This window comes from Dunckerocampus dactyliophorus, chromosome 9 (genome assembly GCF_027744805.1).
Source record: "Dunckerocampus dactyliophorus isolate RoL2022-P2 chromosome 9, RoL_Ddac_1.1, whole genome shotgun sequence".
NCBI classification, from domain to species: domain Eukaryota; kingdom Metazoa; phylum Chordata; class Actinopteri; order Syngnathiformes; family Syngnathidae; genus Dunckerocampus; species Dunckerocampus dactyliophorus.
Window position 1 is genome coordinate 23,900,752 of NC_072827.1, and position 17,991 is coordinate 23,918,742.

The 17,991-nt window shown below is 41.3% G+C and overlaps 1 protein-coding gene across 7 annotated transcripts in view; it reads right to left on the reverse strand.

The window, feature by feature from the left end:
* Positions 1 to 673: 673 nt before the first annotated feature.
* glsb (glutaminase b) overlaps positions 674 to 17,991 on the reverse strand; it is a 45,718-nt gene continuing 28,400 nt past the window's right edge. For 5 of the 7 annotated variants that reach the window (XM_054788310.1, XM_054788315.1, XM_054788317.1 and 2 more), the window contains 5 exons: positions 17,267 to 17,359; positions 4,405 to 4,466; positions 3,249 to 3,325; positions 1,900 to 1,963; positions 674 to 858 (listed from right to left, as the gene is read on the reverse strand). In XM_054788310.1, the coding sequence (XP_054644285.1) occupies positions 711 to 858; positions 1,900 to 1,963; positions 3,249 to 3,325; positions 4,405 to 4,466; positions 17,267 to 17,359 (444 nt within the window). In that variant the 3' untranslated portion in view covers positions 674 to 710. Of the gene's footprint in view, positions 859 to 1,899; positions 1,964 to 3,248; positions 3,326 to 4,404; positions 4,467 to 9,648; positions 15,091 to 17,266; positions 17,360 to 17,991 lie in introns of those variants that run through there. The other 2 variants (XM_054788314.1, XM_054788311.1) reach the window with 2 other exon arrangements.

Genomic DNA, 17,991 nt, shown 5'->3' on the forward strand with positions numbered 1-17,991 from the left:
AGTATCATTTATTGGCCTCATGGTCCATGGTTGATTTGATGCAATGATCATTTGCATAAATACAAGTAATTTGCATTTAGACGTGGTCAGTGGCAGCATTTGCAAAATAACGTGAAAACACTGCGATCACCAGATGGCTGTATGAGCCCAGCTGGCAACCACGTTGATCAGCGTTACGGGCTGATGCACCCTCGCATGAAATGGTGTAGCTTCTTTAAAATGGCATTTTTAGCATTTGTTTCAATTAAAACATTTCACAAAGCATAGAAAATGATCAGTATGGAAAGAAAACAAACATCAAGGCATGTACATTTTGAAAAGTCACACATTTAAAATACATTCTTTGTGAGATCACCGGTGCTTTGTGCTGTGAACTGATAATAGTGTTGTGAAAATGGACACCAACAGATTGACTATAAGTACACATGAAGCAAAATTTAAACTTTCAGCACACTTTTGCAGAGTTATGCAATGGAAGATCCATAATACAATTACATCCCCAAACATTGTACCAATCTCATACGACAACCACATCAAGAGGGCTCATGATACCCCGAAAACTGGTAGAGAACAATTTCCATAGATAAAATACATGATACACTTCTTTACATAAAAAAACATAAGGATGCTCACTCCAAACACCAAACTGCACAATAGCACAATAGTCCAGTGGTTCTTTTTTTTTTTTTTTTTTTTTTGCGCCGACACGCCTACAGCAGACTGTCCAAACTCTTCTCGGCCCGTCCCGTGTCACCAGCATCCACAGGCGGACTGTACTTGTCATTGTATTGCTGCAGGATCACAACAACGTCATGGTGGCCAAAGTGCAATGCCTCATCCATTGGTGTGTTCCCCCACCTGGACAAGCACACAGTTATCACAAAGTGTAAATGATGCATGTATAAATGATATGCTGGGGTAGGAAATTAAAAACTTGCTAATCAATGGAGCAACTTCTAATGGAAATACTATCTTGGCCACTGCCCGTCTCCTCCTGGCCAGCAAGACGCTCTTTCTGCTGCCTTCCCCTCCCGTCAGTTCAATCAGCATGATCTTCCTTGCCTCCTCACACCACAAGACCACGTCCGGCTTGAGTGGTGTTTGCTGCGGGAAGAGTAGTCTCCTCTCAAGGTCCACCCTGCCTTGCATCCCGCAAGTATGTGCGCCATTGTTCCTCTTCCTCCGCGTAGCCGACCCCATGGGTCCTCCCTCATTCCCTATCTTCATGGGCGAGTACACGGAGCGGAGAAGGAAAGAGATGCGAAAGGACTCTAGTCTCCAGATCTCGGGCCATGTGATCTTCTTCTTCGGCAGGTTCCAATCAGTCCAAAATCCTTGTGATCCAAGATCACCAGCGCTCGCCCTACGCCTTTCTTCTTCCAGGTGTCAAACCTTGGCTTGGGTCATGTCCCTCCTCTGCCTTGGGAGTGGGTGGATCCAAGTCTTTGCTTCCCAACACGAGAGACACGAGAAACCTGGAATGCCGCCCTTCTGGACTGACGTGTCAACAGCAAAAGAGGGAAGGTTTGAAGCTTTAGCCCGTGCGCACGCGTACGCGTACGCCGAGACTGGCAGTGCAGAGTTGGAGTCTGCATGTTTGACAGGAGTGCACGTTTTTAAAGCTGTTTTTGGATCAAAACGTGTCAGGAATCTGATTGCCCAAGTCCTGAATTCCTTGAATGCTGGGCAGAAACATGGATTTTATTCATTTGCCATGCTGGGAACTCTCGTGTCTACTGCTAGCTACATCCTGACAGCTGGCCAAGCTAGGACGCAACACACACGACAGCAGTTTAAACGTTCTCTGCCCCAGTTCGGCAGGAATTTCTTAAAAAAATTATTATAAAAATTCTGGATGGTTCTGTATAGTTGCTGCTGTGGAGAACGCAGGTGACCCACCTGTCTCTGGGGACTGGGTTGACCCGACAGGCCTCCAACAGGAAACGCACAACCTCAGAGTGTCCTGTAACCACAAAGGTGTTTTTGGGTCATTCCTACAATTCGGTGCTATTTCAGAATTGTAACTTTAAAAAAAATGACCTTTTATTGAATTTAATTTGAATGAATTGATCGTATCAGCTTATTAAACAACAAAAGAAGTATATTTGTTGAGGCTTGTCAGGACGTTGAGTGGCATACAACGTAGCCCAAATGGCCACATGTTCTTAATGATTAGTCATTGTGCTTATGCAAGGCTTAAGAGTGCTGGGGCCTCATGTACAAAGACATGCGTGGATTTCCCTCTGAAACATGGCGTATGCTTCAAACTGAGGAAAAAGGCGTACGTGCAAAAAAAAAAAAAAAGCACGAATCCAAACACATTTCCTTTGCACATCCAATCAACGTGGAATTGAGCGCACATGTGGAAGTACCAGACTCCTCCCTCAGCACGCGCACATTTAAATATGCGGTCAACGCTGTGGGGTCGGAGCAGCGGACACCTCCAGACATAAAAGAAGTGGTCCCACACAAGGGTGGAAGATAGGCGGAGGATGGCTGTGTGGCCAAAACTATTAAAATAGGATCTCCAAGAGTCTGAGGTTGAATTGATGTACATTGCAATGCAGTCATTAGTTCCACTGTACATGAATCTATTTGAAACCTTTGCACAGTATTACACTCCTTTACTACGACACACTACAGCAGGGGTGTCAAAGTCGTGCCACGGAGGGCCGAGACACTGCAGGTTTTCTTTCCAGCCAGTCACTAAAGCAGGTGATTTTAATGATCAACACCTTCAGTTTGAGGGAAGGAGCTCATCAATTAAATCACCTGCTGAAGAAACTGGTTGGAGAGAAAACCTGCAGCGTCTCGGCCCTCCAGGGCACGAGTTTGACACGTGTGCGCTACACGCTTTCTCAGTTGTGCTGTTCAATCCAATCCTAATGCATTGCTGCCTACAAAATAGGGTGTTGTTTTCCGGCTTTCCAATGGCTTTGTTACAACAGCTACTTACACTCCTACTGCTCCTGTCTTGAAGGTACGATGGCACTTTGGACTGAGCTGCTGGGACACATTGTGATAGTGTGCTAACTTAATCCCCCGACAGTTCATTGGCCGCCAGCGCCATGCCCACGGCCACCCACCCTGCTTTTCAAGCCAATCTTGGGAAGACCATAAAAACACAGTGCAAGTGGGACTGTTCCTTTATGTCATTTCGTTAAGCATGTTCCAAATAAACCACCGCTATTATCATTATTTCACCCCGGCTTCAAATGTTTGGGAATGGCTGTAAGACAACATGCTACCTTCGGCTGCTGCCACATGGAGTGCTGTTCTCGAGTCGTAGTCCTTCTGCTCCATGTCCATGGATGACAGGGCAAACCTGCACAAACACATTACACAATGCCACGAGTCCACCGCTCACACTTCTGCAGATATTTTGTTGTGTCTTTTCATTGGACAACACCAAAGAAAGGACACTTTGATCAGAGTAGTCAGTGTGCAGCTTGGAAAACGGGGTGTATTCGATCAAAGTAACAACACACAACCATTAACGTCTAAACCGCTACGTGAGTGCACCCTGATATTAAAGCAGTGGTTCAAAAGAGTAATACATTTGCAGTTTACCCGTCGAACCTCAGTATGTTCCCACCCTCACCTGTGGTCATGAGCTTCGGGTCGTGATGAAAAGAACTAGATGGCGGATACAAGCGGCTGAAATGAGTTTCCTCCGTAGGGTGGCTGGACTCCCCCTAAGAGATAGGGTGGGGAGCTCGGACATCCGGGAGGAGGTCAGAGTAGAGCTGCTGCTCCTTCACATCGAGAGGAGCCGGTTGAGGTGGCTGAGGCATCGAGTCCGGATACCTCCTGAATGCCTACCTGGTGAGGGGCCCCGGGACAGAGCTAGGACACGCTAGGGCGATTGTGTCCACCTTGGTGTCCTCCTGGTGGAACTAGAAGAGGTGGCCGGGGGACTGGAAGTCTGGGCTTTCCTACTGAGACTGCTTCCCCCAGGACACGGAAAATGGATGGATGGATGGATTTGCATCACAACACCTCACAATTGACAATTGACCTTTTTGTGATGCAAATGTGTTACTCTTTTGAACGCATATTGTTTTGAGAAGCCAAACTCTTGACTTAAGTGGCCCCACCAACTAACCGGAACTACATTCCTCATCACCGAAATCCGACCGGAACTCTGCTCACTGGATGAAGTGGGGGGGTAAGTCAGTGTCGATGCACTACACTGAGGATGGGGATGTCATACATCATGTAAACAAATCCCAACTATCCCTTTAACGTCCTTCAATAAGTCACTATGGATACAGCCATCAAAATGGCTGCTAAGAGTACAGCTGAAGCACATTTGAAATTGTTTAAATGGGGCGATTCGCCTTCTCGTTGGGTCAAAGAGGCGTGAATTCCAAAGAAAGCAGGACAAAAATGAAAGTGTCAAACCTCCTCAGAGCAGAGACGTCTCCCGTGTAGGCGGCAAACAGCAGGTTAATGACAGACTTGACCTGCGTGTTGGAGAGTACAAAGCTGTAAGTTGCACAGCAACAAACCAACGTCATTACAGAGTGGACGTGTGATATGACGGGAATCGAACCGTTTAAACCGCAGAAATGTATTGTTTTACGTTTAGACTTCAGGTAAAGTGGGTCACACGTCTCTTAAAGCCACACACCCCTACTCAATGCAACCGGCCAGTGAATCCCACAAAGAAGAAATCTGAATTATTTTATGTGCGGTAGAACCTTGGTTGGCGTCATGAATCCATTCCAGTCAGACTAACTGAAACATATTCTAGCCTGATCCATTTTTCCCATAAGAAATCATGTAAATCCAACGAATCCGTTCCAGATCGGCAAAAGTGTTGATGGAAAAAACGTCTTTACCGTTTCACCATTATCGTTTGACATGCAGAAAACAATTTAAAATGCTTACACTGGAAACGATGGACGAAAGGGACACAAGAACATTTAAGGTTACTTCACTGAAGGTGTGATTGTCGTCAAAGACACAATGTGGCAGCGAGATCAACACGGACACCACCTTTGTGTTATTTCTGGAATTCAGCAGTTTCTCACCTCAAGTCTCTGCTTTGCTTTTGATCACGGATGCAAAATAACTGAAAATGGAGCCAGAGAAAGTTCCAAGTGTCAGCATTTGATAGAGAACGTGAGAAACACGACTGAATTTGATCTTCATTTAAGTTTAAAGTAACCTGAAATGTTCACTTATACCTTTCATTCGTCATTTATAAGCACTTAGAATTGTTTTATGCATTTAAAAAAAAGAAAAACAAATAAAACATGTTTTGTGTTAACATTTTTGAGACTTGAGGCATAAGCAAAGAACTACAGAGTCAACTGCTGATGACATCATAGACGGGCGACGGAGCTGACTTGCTTCTGTGTCCATGTGGCAGCAAGCTAATAGGCGGCTAACAAGGACGTTTTCTGATCAAATGCATTAAGAACTCAGTTGAACAAGACGCGTGCTATGTTGTATGCTACAAAACGAGGCTCCATTTCGGTGTAAATCTTCGACCAAAAAACACGCTAACCGGGTTGTACACTAAATTAAGTTCCATCGCATTTGCTGTGTCCCATTTGGGGGTTTGCATTCTTCACGTGCGCATTTGTAGGGTGCGTGCCGTGATCGCGGCGCGCAAAGGCTGTCCCAATTCAAAAATGCTCCACGGGTCCTTAAAATGCGGATGACAAATGTGTCCTCCTCTGCCATAAGCTCCAAGTGTTGATCAGGACTACCCTTATTGGCCTTCCATATCCCAGGATTGCGTGGGCAGCTCTGAAAAAATATTTCAACATGGCAGCGCTGCGCAGAGGAAAACAACAAACACATCCACTACATATACAGTACAGCCCTGAGGACCATTTAGACAGCTTCTTTAACCCACGTTTATTAAGAAATGTGCTGAAACTACCGTTAATGTCGTTCAATTCCTCTGCCTTAATTGCGAAGGTTCAGGATTATATTCTGCTATTTCAATTGATCTATTCCTCGTAATATTTACATGGACAGTTTAAAGTACAGTGTTCCCTTGTTTATCACAGGGATAGGTTCCCAAAATAGCCCGCAATAAGTGACATTTTCTCACATTTCTCTCTTGTTTAAACACTTAAAAAAGTTCAAAACTTTGTTTGAATTTTAATGATCAACCTGTGACCATGCCTTTTCGTCCTGGCACCGTTCTGCTGTTCTGTAGCGTTTTGTATCCTTGTTAAAATAATGCATTACTCCTCCTGTTGCAGTCGTCCTCCTTCAAACCCAAGATTCATTTACAGTATTCTCTAATGGCGCCATACAGCCGCGTAACTTCTACATTCTCCAACCCTTTGTGCGATGGTTCGCATCCTCTTCTGCCCTTTGGGCGCAGAACGTTTCGTCAACATTGTTGGTTTTGTCGAGCAGAAATTTGCAATCATACAAAAACGGCAAGCTAGCACGAAGGAGATTGCGTGACAGTGGTCTACAGCCAATCAGGATGCAGAAGACAACGGGCGGTGCAGACAGATGGAGAGAGACGAGAGAGACACTCAACTTCCTGCAATTCAATTCTTCTTAAAGAGGCAGGCTCGGCCTGGAACGGCGTTCATAAAATCTGCGAATCTGTGAAAGGTGAACCGTGATAGAGCGAGGGAACGCTGTACTACCATCAACAGGATCAGAAAACTATATCAAGTGCTGTATTGTCAGAAATTGGGATCATTTACAACAACAAATCAGTCTGGGCAAATCTATGTACACATTACAATACACTAAGTCCCCAACTTACGAACACAATTGGTTCCAGACGACCGTTCTTATGTCGAATTGTTCTTAAGTAGGGGAAAAGGTAATATTACCAATGATATAGGTACTACATGTACGTGTATACATATACAGTATATGTGTATGTATGTAAATATGAGTTTGGATGCAGTAGTAATATTAAATGAGGATAATTAATGAAAAAAACAATAATAAAAATGATATAATAATACTTAATGATAAATGTTATTTACCTTTGAAGAGGAGTGGTCGAGCATACGTCGTCGTGGTGGAGTTGGAGGAGGAGTTATTGAAAAAAAGGACAAGTCGTCATTGTCGTTAGACTCTTCTAAAAGAGGTAGTGTTCTGTGGGTGGTGTAGAATTAAGCAGGCCTATTAACTCTTCATAAACTTTAATCACACGCTCTGTCCGGGTTGTATCATTTAGCTTTATCTCCTCAGCGTCTAACTCTTCCTCTGTTGGTCCCATTAGCAGTGTCACAGTGCCCTCTACTGGTCAAGCATGTACAGTAGCAGCATAAATACTGATTGAGCGACTACAAGGCAAAATAAAATATAGAGCAGTCTGCTTGTGTTCGTATACACGAGTGTTCGCTCGTCGGGTGTTCATAAGTTGGGTACCTAGTGTATTGTATATACACTTGTTGAGGAAGAGTGGGTGGTGTTGCTACACGGACTCCAACAACAAAGACCATGATGACTTCTGCCTTTCTGGGACATCACCTGGGGTGTAACCAGCGTGTTTATGTCCTGCACATCATCCATCAAGTACGTTTGCAAAGCTGGTTGTCAGTATGCCACTAAGCCTTTTATATAAGCACAAAAAACAACCACCAAGTAAACATTCACAAACCTCTTAGTACAAAAGAAATCCTCCATAAACTATTGCATTCTGTAACTACTAAAAAACTTAACGATCTTAAAATGGTTTTCCCAATAAAGAGGATTGTGAACCCTCCTGTTCAAATATAAAGGAATAATATATATAAAGATATTTATAAAAAATACATAATATATACACATAAAGACAATTTTAGAAATAACCACATTGACCAAAGTGCTGTGCAAACAGGCTAACTAGCTCGAAGTAATAAAGTAGTTAATATTATGGTTTAAAAACACAAAGTTTGTCTCTAAACTGGAGATAAATCTGCTGATGGATGGCTGCTCTTCTCTAGTTTCCAGCAACACATAAACCCAAAATAAATATAATACAACTGCGGCTCCATCATTCCATATTATTTTTGGTCTACTTTGCACTCAACGTCATATGGCAAGAAGCGAGAGGGTGTGAACACGTGACACAAGCAGGAAGTGTTCCGAAGGCTAGACCGTCCCATTTCACGTCACTGCATGATCTGTACCGGGTAAACGATCGGTTCTACGCATGCGCATCTGGTTGGCAGTCACGTGTTGGGCAACTAGACTTGTACTACGCGTTTATAAACTATGTAATCTGCCTATTTATTTGATGACAGTTACAGATGGTAAGCATCAAGCAACACCATGTATACTTTACATAGAGTTAAAGTTGAAGAAAGACCATAGAAACATCCGCATGCTAGTGAAGTCTTAAGAGTCACGAAGAAAATAACCCCCTCCCCGATATGACATATATGAAGTATGGTTATTAAATACCACATGACGTCGCAGAAGCGCTGTCGTAAAAATGTAATGGAGGAAAAGACGTAGCTGTCACTCTCTTTGTTTTAAAAATCTGTTTCGTTGTAATTTCATTGTGTCCATTTTATTTTGAACATCACTCAAGGGCCAAAGCATACAATGGTACCCGTACCCTGGCAAATTACACGCTGTATTTTCCGGAGTTTCAGTCACACTTTACGTTTCAATTTCTTATATTCAGACAAACGTTTTAAAAGGTATGGTGGGTGGACATTTACCTGGAAATGTTTTGACTGCCATCTGCAGTCTTCCACTGTGCGCTGTAATTCAGCTGTATTTCCTGGGTGTGGCCAACCGGGCGGCCGTGACCGGTCCACCCGGTTGGCCGCGCCTCCCGCCGCTTGCTGGTGTCTGGAGCCAAAGGACAGCGTTTCTCACCTCAATCCTCAATAACCCAAAATGGAGCCAAAGAAAGTTGAAAGTACCAGCATTTGATAAAGAAGGGAAGAACAACTTTTGAATTCAGGAAATGACAAAACACAAAGATGGCGTCCGTGTTGATCTCGCTCCATCACGTCTTTGGGAATTGTCACGTCTTCAGTGAAGGTAAAAACAAATAAAATATATACATTAAGAACACAGTTTGACTTGCGCAGTGTCTTCACAACACAAGTCGCGTGCCATACTGTATGCTAAATGGACAAGGCAAAAAAGCTGAGGCAAAATTATGGTGTAAAATTTTGACAAAATACTCTATCCGGGCGGACGCTAACAGAATTTACAAAGCAGATCTCCACTCCAGTGTGGTCATTTATCATTAAATCCAGGCATCATGTCTGAACCATATACAAAACATATTGAAATACAAGTGCTATGTAGTATTCTAGTCACTAGGCGGCGGTAATGACAAAACATTGAGACATTACCTTAACAATGCATGGCATGTCTGACATGACGGGGTGAAAAATGTTCTCCTCACATTCCGTGTGGAAGTGGTAGGTGTTTGGCTTCTTAAATTTAGAAGAAATAAATTTGAGGCTAACGGGTTAGCTCGCTAGCTAACGTCTCGTCTGGAGTTGCACAATCTGCTTTTATTCGAAAATTGTGAGCGTTTACCCTACTGCTCAAATAACAACATCCCAATAAAATATTCATATAAATATTTATGGGGAAATGCATAAATTAAACCGTAACATCACAGCTCCTGACATGGTGGAGCACGCAAGTGGCCGTGCTAACCAACAAGGTAATGTTATGGTCAGATGTCCAAGTGTCGAAGAGTGCTTATAATGATATATTTATTTTCTTTTACATGTAACATCACACAGTTACAATTAAGGAGTTTGTGTAGATCAGAATTACACCCATTTGGACAGAGAAAAGAAATCCAAAGACAAACAATTTTGATGGCACCAACTTGGAAATGCAGGGTCCATTCATGAGCAAGCTATCCTTGGGATTTATCATTCATATTAAAAACAGAATACTTCATTTCACATTACTTTTTTAAAATGTAGCGAGATATACTTGTTCAACACCATGAACCTTACATTTCCAAGGTCATGGTAAATGCTTATGCATAATCAGTGTCACACAACATAAAATAAATGGGGGGACAAAAATGAAAAGTACATACAACATATGGATTTACATTGGATTAAACAGGCATCATTCAATTCATACAAAAATGTGCATGCAAGAGTTAAGTGTTACAGTCCAGATGCAAACAATGAAAAATCTTGAAACTATTCAAAAGCCTCTTATTCATGAGTAGGGCTGCAACCAGCAATTTATTCTCTTAGTCAATTAATCTGAACCTTGTTTTTTTCCCCCCATTAATGGTGTAATTGGTTAGGACCTCACCGGACCCGGTCAATGTGACCCAAACACAAACAGTTAGTGGTTTGGTCCACAACAAATCAGAAACGAGGCAAAAATGTTGATCATCGTCAGTCAAAGCTGATGTGGGTGAATACCTTGTTTTGCCTAAAACACAAATTTAGTCTGCTTTCATGGATGACGAAGGAAATTTCAAAAATATATTGACATTTGAGAGGCTGAAATCAGAAGATATTTACATTTTAAAATGAAAAAAAATTATTTACTGAGTACCAAATTTGTTGTCCATTAATTGGCTAATTGATTAATCGTCGATTAATCATCGATTAACTGTTGCAGCTCTATTCATGACTTGTATTGTATTGCATGGTGAAGTTCAAAAGAGCACAAGTAGAAGTATCAAACAAGTTCACATACCCTCAAGAACACAGCATTAGGCTTCATCGCTTCACTGGGATACAGAGAAGCCACGTGTGACATCACTCATCAATCATGTGTCATCAATCCTGATTGGTTGCCTCATGGCCAGTCTAATAGGTGACAAACTAGGCCAGAATTTTAAAAGTCATGCCAATGGGAGGAAAATGACTCCAGCAGCAAACAGACTGGAGGCATTCTCACCATGCTGGATGATTTTCTCCAGGCTGTCTGTCTGGTTAAGGTCTTAAGGATACCAAATTATCCTGTATAATAATCATAGCTTTAGCATTGTTTCCTCCAATCTTTAGGGATTGTAACACATCTAAAAGGATTGTCCTACCAATAACAGCATTAGCTCCTTTTCAAACAGTATTCAGCTTTTATTGATTTATGAATTATGTAACCCAAGAAAGCCCAAAAAGGCCAACAAAATGCATGTTAGCAGAGGCCGTTGAATACTTTGTATCACAACAAAAATACTGCACAAAAACTTAATGAGGAAACAATGAGGGAGAGACCACCAAATAAAGCTACATGGTATGATGATGATGACATGATATGGTTCTTTATATGATCTCTAAAGCTAAAAGTAAATGTAGGGGAACTTTACCTGAGTACAACTGTCTTAAGAAGGGAATATTAGAGCAGTAATACGTGCTAAGCTCACTTATTTTGAAATACATGTTCATAAACTGTCACGCACTGGTTTGGAATTTCGAAAAGATACATTGGAGCAGCAGTTTTCTTTTTTTCAAAAATGAAAAAGAAGAATCTTACCTAAGTATGCGCACCAAGAGACAAGTATATTATCGTATATAGAGCCTGCAAAAAGTAATGCTCTAAAGCAGGGGTGCCCATTATGTTGATCGTGAGCTACCGTGAAGGTAGTGTGGGTTGATTGCGTGTCACCCACTTCGTACACGTCCACTTTGTAGAGGTCATATGACATCAGTCAGCTGACATTAAGCTCCCCCTCCTGATTCGCTCTTGTGCCTCCATGGCAAAATAAGTGGTGAACAGATGTCTCCAGCAACACGGATATTTAACTTTCCTCATTATTATTTTTATTATAGTATATTCAATTGTATTATAAAACCCCCCAGTGTGTGTGTGTGTGTGTGTGTGTGTGTGTATGTGTGTATATATATATCCTCTGTGTTTACAGTAGGGACTTGGTAATTTTAAAAGTAGCTCGCAGGCTGAAAAAGTGCGAGCACCCCTGTTCTAAAGCAATGTCTGACACTTACAGTTACACACACTCGAGTATTCCTATTAAATACAACATGTCCAAATATCATATCATCACACAATTGTGATTGATCAGTTTACTTTTGATTACTCATCTTCAGCAGACTGAGTACTGAGCAGCGATAAACTATGCATGAACCACAGAACGGGATCGGAACTGATAGCAAGCAGGTCAGATGGTGTGGACGATAATTGAACAGACAAATCAAGTTGTTTTTGACTGACAATAGAACAGATAAAATAATACTGAGTGACTTTTTTTTTTTTTTACTGTGTTGATACAACCGGCGGCATCGTAAATCGGCAGTAGTTTGTAGGTTTAAAAGTTGCCCCCCCCCACAAATAACACACACACCCGCAAATATAATTTTTGGTTTCAGACCATAGTGTCTTTATATAAAGGACGATAGGGTTGTCACAATAATCAATACTTCGATATCAAGTCGATACCAACACGCAAAACATACATCGATACCTGCTTTTTTAGGCATCGTCAGTATCGACTGCAAAACTCCCCCCGGCGAGCCGTATCACTTCTAACTGACGTGGGCAGTACAGCACACACATACTGTATGAGCATTGAGGCGACTGAGCAGCATCGTTGCCAAGTCCATTTATTAGAAGTGACTTTGGCCTTGTTTTTTTGTAAAGCAGCTTGCAAATATCAAAGCTCCCTGTTGTTTTGGACTCATTTTCAGAACGCTAGGAGCTTGTTTCTCTCAGCAGAAGAACGCCTGCTGTCTTTAAAACAAATGTCTCAAGTACGAGGCAAGCACATCACCTCGGCCTATCGATAAGCCGAGCAGTAGGAGTCGCATGTGGGAGAACCTTCGCTTTTGAGGCGGCTAATTGCAGTACAAAAAAACAACATGTAAATGGTGTCTCCAAAGAAAGAAACGCTTCGAAGCTGGAGAAACACCTGAAAGACAGGCACCTCGTCTTGTTTAAAGACTTCAAGGTGAGTAGGTTTCAGTTTAGTATCACTGATGTCAAGTTATACATAACCCAAATTTGTGTTCCGTCATTTGGGCTTGAGAGCCACCGTACCATGCTTGGAGAGGCGCAGGCTTCTCATACTCGCTCCCTTATATGAACAGAGATAATGTAGAGATCGACTGATATGGTTTTCTCCAGGGCCGATACTGATACAGATTATTTATAGTTAAGGAGGCCGATATTCATTTGCAGTACAAGTGTAAAAATTGGCGTATAATGTTGAAAATGTTGAATAACAAAACTTTATTCATTTCACTGCCTAAAGCATGTTTATTTAACCAAACAAATAGAAAGATAGCTCCAGAAGACCATGGAGTTGCTTGACTCAGAAGCATCTCTTCTGAGTTGAAGTTGAATAAAAACGTAAATAAATATCTCCATGAAATGTTTCCATAGTAAATAAAGTAACATTTATATATACTGTATGTTAAGAGCAGGCGTACATCTTGGCGTACTTCCCTGCAACAAAACAAGACTGAATTGAATTTCTTCCACTCTCTCTCTCCCTCACAATCATTGATATCACCAACAGCTTTGTTTCAAGTGATTCACAGACATATTGGGAGGTACAACAAGCTAGCAAAGCTGCCGTGTGTGTCTACTCCGCTCTTAACGTTATGTTATTGTAGTAGTCGTGAGCTGTGAGTTTTTCATGTGACTTCCACTCAAACACACACACTATTCTCCACATTTCATACATTCTCCCCATTGCTAATACGTACATAGTCTTCTGAGCCTTTAGACAGAGCCAGACCGACGAACTAATGTTATGGTACGCTAGCTAACCAGCCTCCACCTTGCCGTGTTTCCCCTCTAATAACAACAAGTGATATTTTTTTTCAATATTTTTTTTTTACACGCGCTCTCTCAATCACACGCATGCTTTAACTATCACGACTGTTTTGCCTGTTGACATTATGAGCAGCCTTCTTTTGACATGTCGAGAGGTACTACGAGCTGCCGCTAATGTTTACCCTGCTCTGACGTTATTCTGCTGCTCACTGTAACGTTAGTAGTAGTTGTGAGATGTAGAGCACTGGGATGTTTATTACAATTTCCAGAGTTTTCTGCATTGATTTTGACATGCGTTTGCTCTCAGTTCTCCACACAAGAAAACTTTGCTCTCTTCCCCCGTGGGTGGAGCAATGCTGGAGACAGCAGTGGAAAAAAAGAGAGAGAGACACGCAGCTGCATCTGAGCCGGAAAAAAAAAAGTTTTAAATTGATTTCTTGATATCGGCCCGTCGGATTTAAATAAAGGCCGATACCGATATACGTCAAAATTCCAAATATGGCCCGGCCGATAATCGGTCAACCACTATAATAATGTAACAATACCGTCATGATGTGTGACATTACATGCCACGATGCTCTCTGACAGTCTGTGAGCTTGTGTTATTTGAATTCAAACTTTATTTTGTAAAGCAGGGGTCTCAAACACTACAAGGCCCACTACAACCATGGTTCCAACACAAAAACCATAAAAAACTTTTTTTTTTTTTTTTGATAAATGTGAAATAGTTGACTATTGTTATTTACCAGCATATTTATAAGCACAGTATTGTTTGTTTTTAAGAGACTGGCAGGCTACAGACCACTGCTGTTGTTCTTTGAATGCATCGTTACCTCTACGCAACTGCTACGGCAATTTAAATTCTGTAAAAAAAGATGTTGGAAGCACAGCGATCTGAAATACTTGACAGTTTGAATCTATGTTCAATAAAGTAGTGAATTTAAAAACACTTTTTTTTGTTGTTTTTTGTTTGTTTAAAATCGCGGCGTCAAATACGAATTGTGAAAATTCACAGATATTGGTATCAACTACTGAAATTCTGGTATCGTGACAACCCTAAAAGAGAACGTTAAGATCATAGATCATAAAGTGAATACCAGATTGCACACACTAAGGCAACTAGTAGGTTGGGAGTTAATTCTGAGGCAAATCTCATTTCTTATCCCATCACAGAAAAAAATAAAAACCAGCCCACACAGTAACTACTTCACAAGCAACAATTCTCTGAATAATATACATAAATATTTGAGGGTGAGGCAGATGTGTTGGTCTTCTATAGTTTCACTTGCTAACATTGTCCACCCTATAGACTACAGTAGTGGAGGTGTCCTGGTGCGACTCTGTGGGAGACACTTTTTTCCAGAAGGGGGCTTTCAGGGCTAGCTCTTGTTGTAGACTGTCATAGTCCATCGGCCCGAAGCATTGCTGCTGTTTCAATTGACATGAATAACAAATTAGTCTCTTTTCTTCCTTGTGTGTAGTTGAAGCAAATTCTAAACAAAACCCATCAGCTGTGGCATGTTTTCATTGTTATGCTTCAGTGCACCTCAAAATAGCTCCTTTGAGTGAGCATCAAAAGTGGTTGCTTTCTCTTTGACTCATCACTAATTCCTAAAAGAGGAGCAGCCTTGGCAATTGTTAGATAAGATGCATTATATGTGAGATAAGAAGAACATCCACAGGACATTACAAGAAGTGAGCAAGCAGTGAAAGTGCAGCATTAATACATACTGTACAGTATGTTAACACTTGTTATCTATGTTAAAGCAAAGTCTTTATGATCTCACTTCTTACGCAATCTGAATGTAAGTTTGCGGGGGTTAGCTTAGTTTAGCAGAGCACGCTAGTGCGGCTGTGCGTTTGCTACTCAGGCTGTGTGAGTGTTTACGTCGTGTTGTTTTACGATGCCCTTTCTGGGTAAAGAAAGGATGAAAGCCACGTTTATTCTTGCTCCCAGTTTAGCTCTTAACTGGCAGACATTCAACACACACATCACACTTCAGGCCTTCAAAATAACAGCGCTCTTCGCACATACTGACTAATTGTGTCTAACTCCTCAGGCAGAACTATTCGGCTCAATCGCTCAGAACATTCAGAGAGAGGCTCTCCCATCCATCGAGTTCAAACTCACACACTGGTGGAAAGTGTACAATGTGAGTTTGCCCAGACTAGATAAGTAAACATGCAGGCTGTCATAATGGTCATTTTTTTTGCATGCAATTAAAAAGGGACTATATGCAACACCCACCTTTAAAAAAAACAAAAAAACAATATAAATACGCCACCACCGGCTACTGCATAAAAATAGTCATCATTTTTCGTTAGTTCTGGGTTCCATGGCTGCCACTCACCACTGTCTCCTTGGTCATTAATTAGTTCCGGAAGGTCCGACTCTAACCCAATGGACACTAACCGAATAATTATTTGCTATAAGAAATCATGTAAATCCAATTAATCTGTTCCACAAAGCCCAAAATGTTAAGACAAAACACGTTTTTAATTTTACATGCAGAAAACAATTCGTAATGCATATAAATACACTCCCCACTACCTAAACTTTTGGAGGGGAATGTACATATAACTTTAAGGTTACTTCCGTAACCTTCCTGTTTTGGCACGGTTTATTTCTTGAATTCAATACCGTTTCTCATCTCAATAACCCAAAATGAAGCCAAAAAAAGTTGTCATTTTGACAATGAAGTGAGATTGAATTCAAGAAATAACTCATGGGAAAACAGGAAGGTGGTGGTGGTTGATCTCGCTGCCACATCGTGTCTTTGGAAACAGTGACTGGAAACTCTGATGACATCATAGACAGGCAACATAACGGGCTGACTTCTGGTTCCGGTTGCCATTTTCTTAGCTAGCTAATAAGAGGTTAAAGAGAAAGGAAGTTTTCTGATCTTTTTTTTTTTTTTTTTTTTAAATACATGAAGAATACAGATGGACTCACACAGTGTATTAACGGGACAAGATGCATGCCGCTAACCGTAGAATGCACGCAAACCAACGCAAAATTGGGGCCTAAATTTTCTATGTCCAGGACGGACGCTAACTGAGGTTCCACTGTACGCGTATAGAACGTGCACATACACAAAATTGGTCTCACAGAAGCAAGAGACAAGTTGAGCTGTTTTGTGGTTATGGCTATACAGTACTTTCAATGATAGTTTGCCAAATTGCTATGATTAGCTGGCAACAAACATAACTTGTGTGCATGCTTGTAGTACATCGGTCTAGCTTATAGGAAGAAGCGGGATATAATGCTTGTAGTATGTTTGAATGTTGGCACCCTCTAGGCAACTGGAAGATTCTGTTGCATACAGTCCCTTTAATTAAGCCTGGTAGCATATACACAACACATAAAACTCAGCAATAGGATAGCCACAGAATTCACCCATCTATGATGAACCTCATTGCAGATGCACTTGTCTAACAATCAAAGCTTTGTCAGATGCCAAGAAGTAGATGACAAAACACACAAACCTGGTGGCTGTTTAATCTGACCGAAAGTTATGACAAAACTACCTAAAGCAACTAGCACAGATTGATTTGCGGTTTTGATGACACACTCACGCATGAGCGCACACAGTTATGTCCTTACCCGCTGGTCTCCTCCCTCTCTGCGAGGATCATGCTTCTTGGCAAAGTGCCTCAAGTTGTCATAGTTATGGAAATTAAAATGTTCCACAAGATCCTGTAATGCAAAGGTAACATTATTTTACTGGGGTACATAAACAATCAGTGCCTTGTTGACAAAGAGCACTGTGCGGGGCACAGGTACACAGTTTCTAGTAGTGCATATTTTCATGGCATACTATTTTTTTTTTTATTTTTGTTATAAAAATTGACTCTTTACGGCCACTGATCTGGGGCAATGGGACAGGTTTCACCTTCCTGAAACTGTCTAGATGATATTCAATTGCAGAGTACATCTGCAAGGCAACAATCACTGAGACTAAACAGTATATTAACTGGCAATGGCATCATTTCTTATGAGGTTTCAAATAGGCACCAAACAGATATACAGTATTAGCCTCAGCAAGGATGGAAGGTACTAAGCTATTGTGTGCATAATGTTTATCACCTGATCAACGACAACAACTCATTATTGGTGAATCAGATGGATTCTTAAAAATCTCAGGCATGTTACATCCATCTAGTTCTCTGAAATTACAATTTCATGCTATTCAAATTAACACAGAATCATGAGCAGCTGACATCAATAATAGCAGTTGATAATAAAAAGGTACAACTATTAGTCATGCACACATGAACAGAAAAACTCTTGGTCATTTAAGTACTACTATATTTAAATTAACTGTGCAA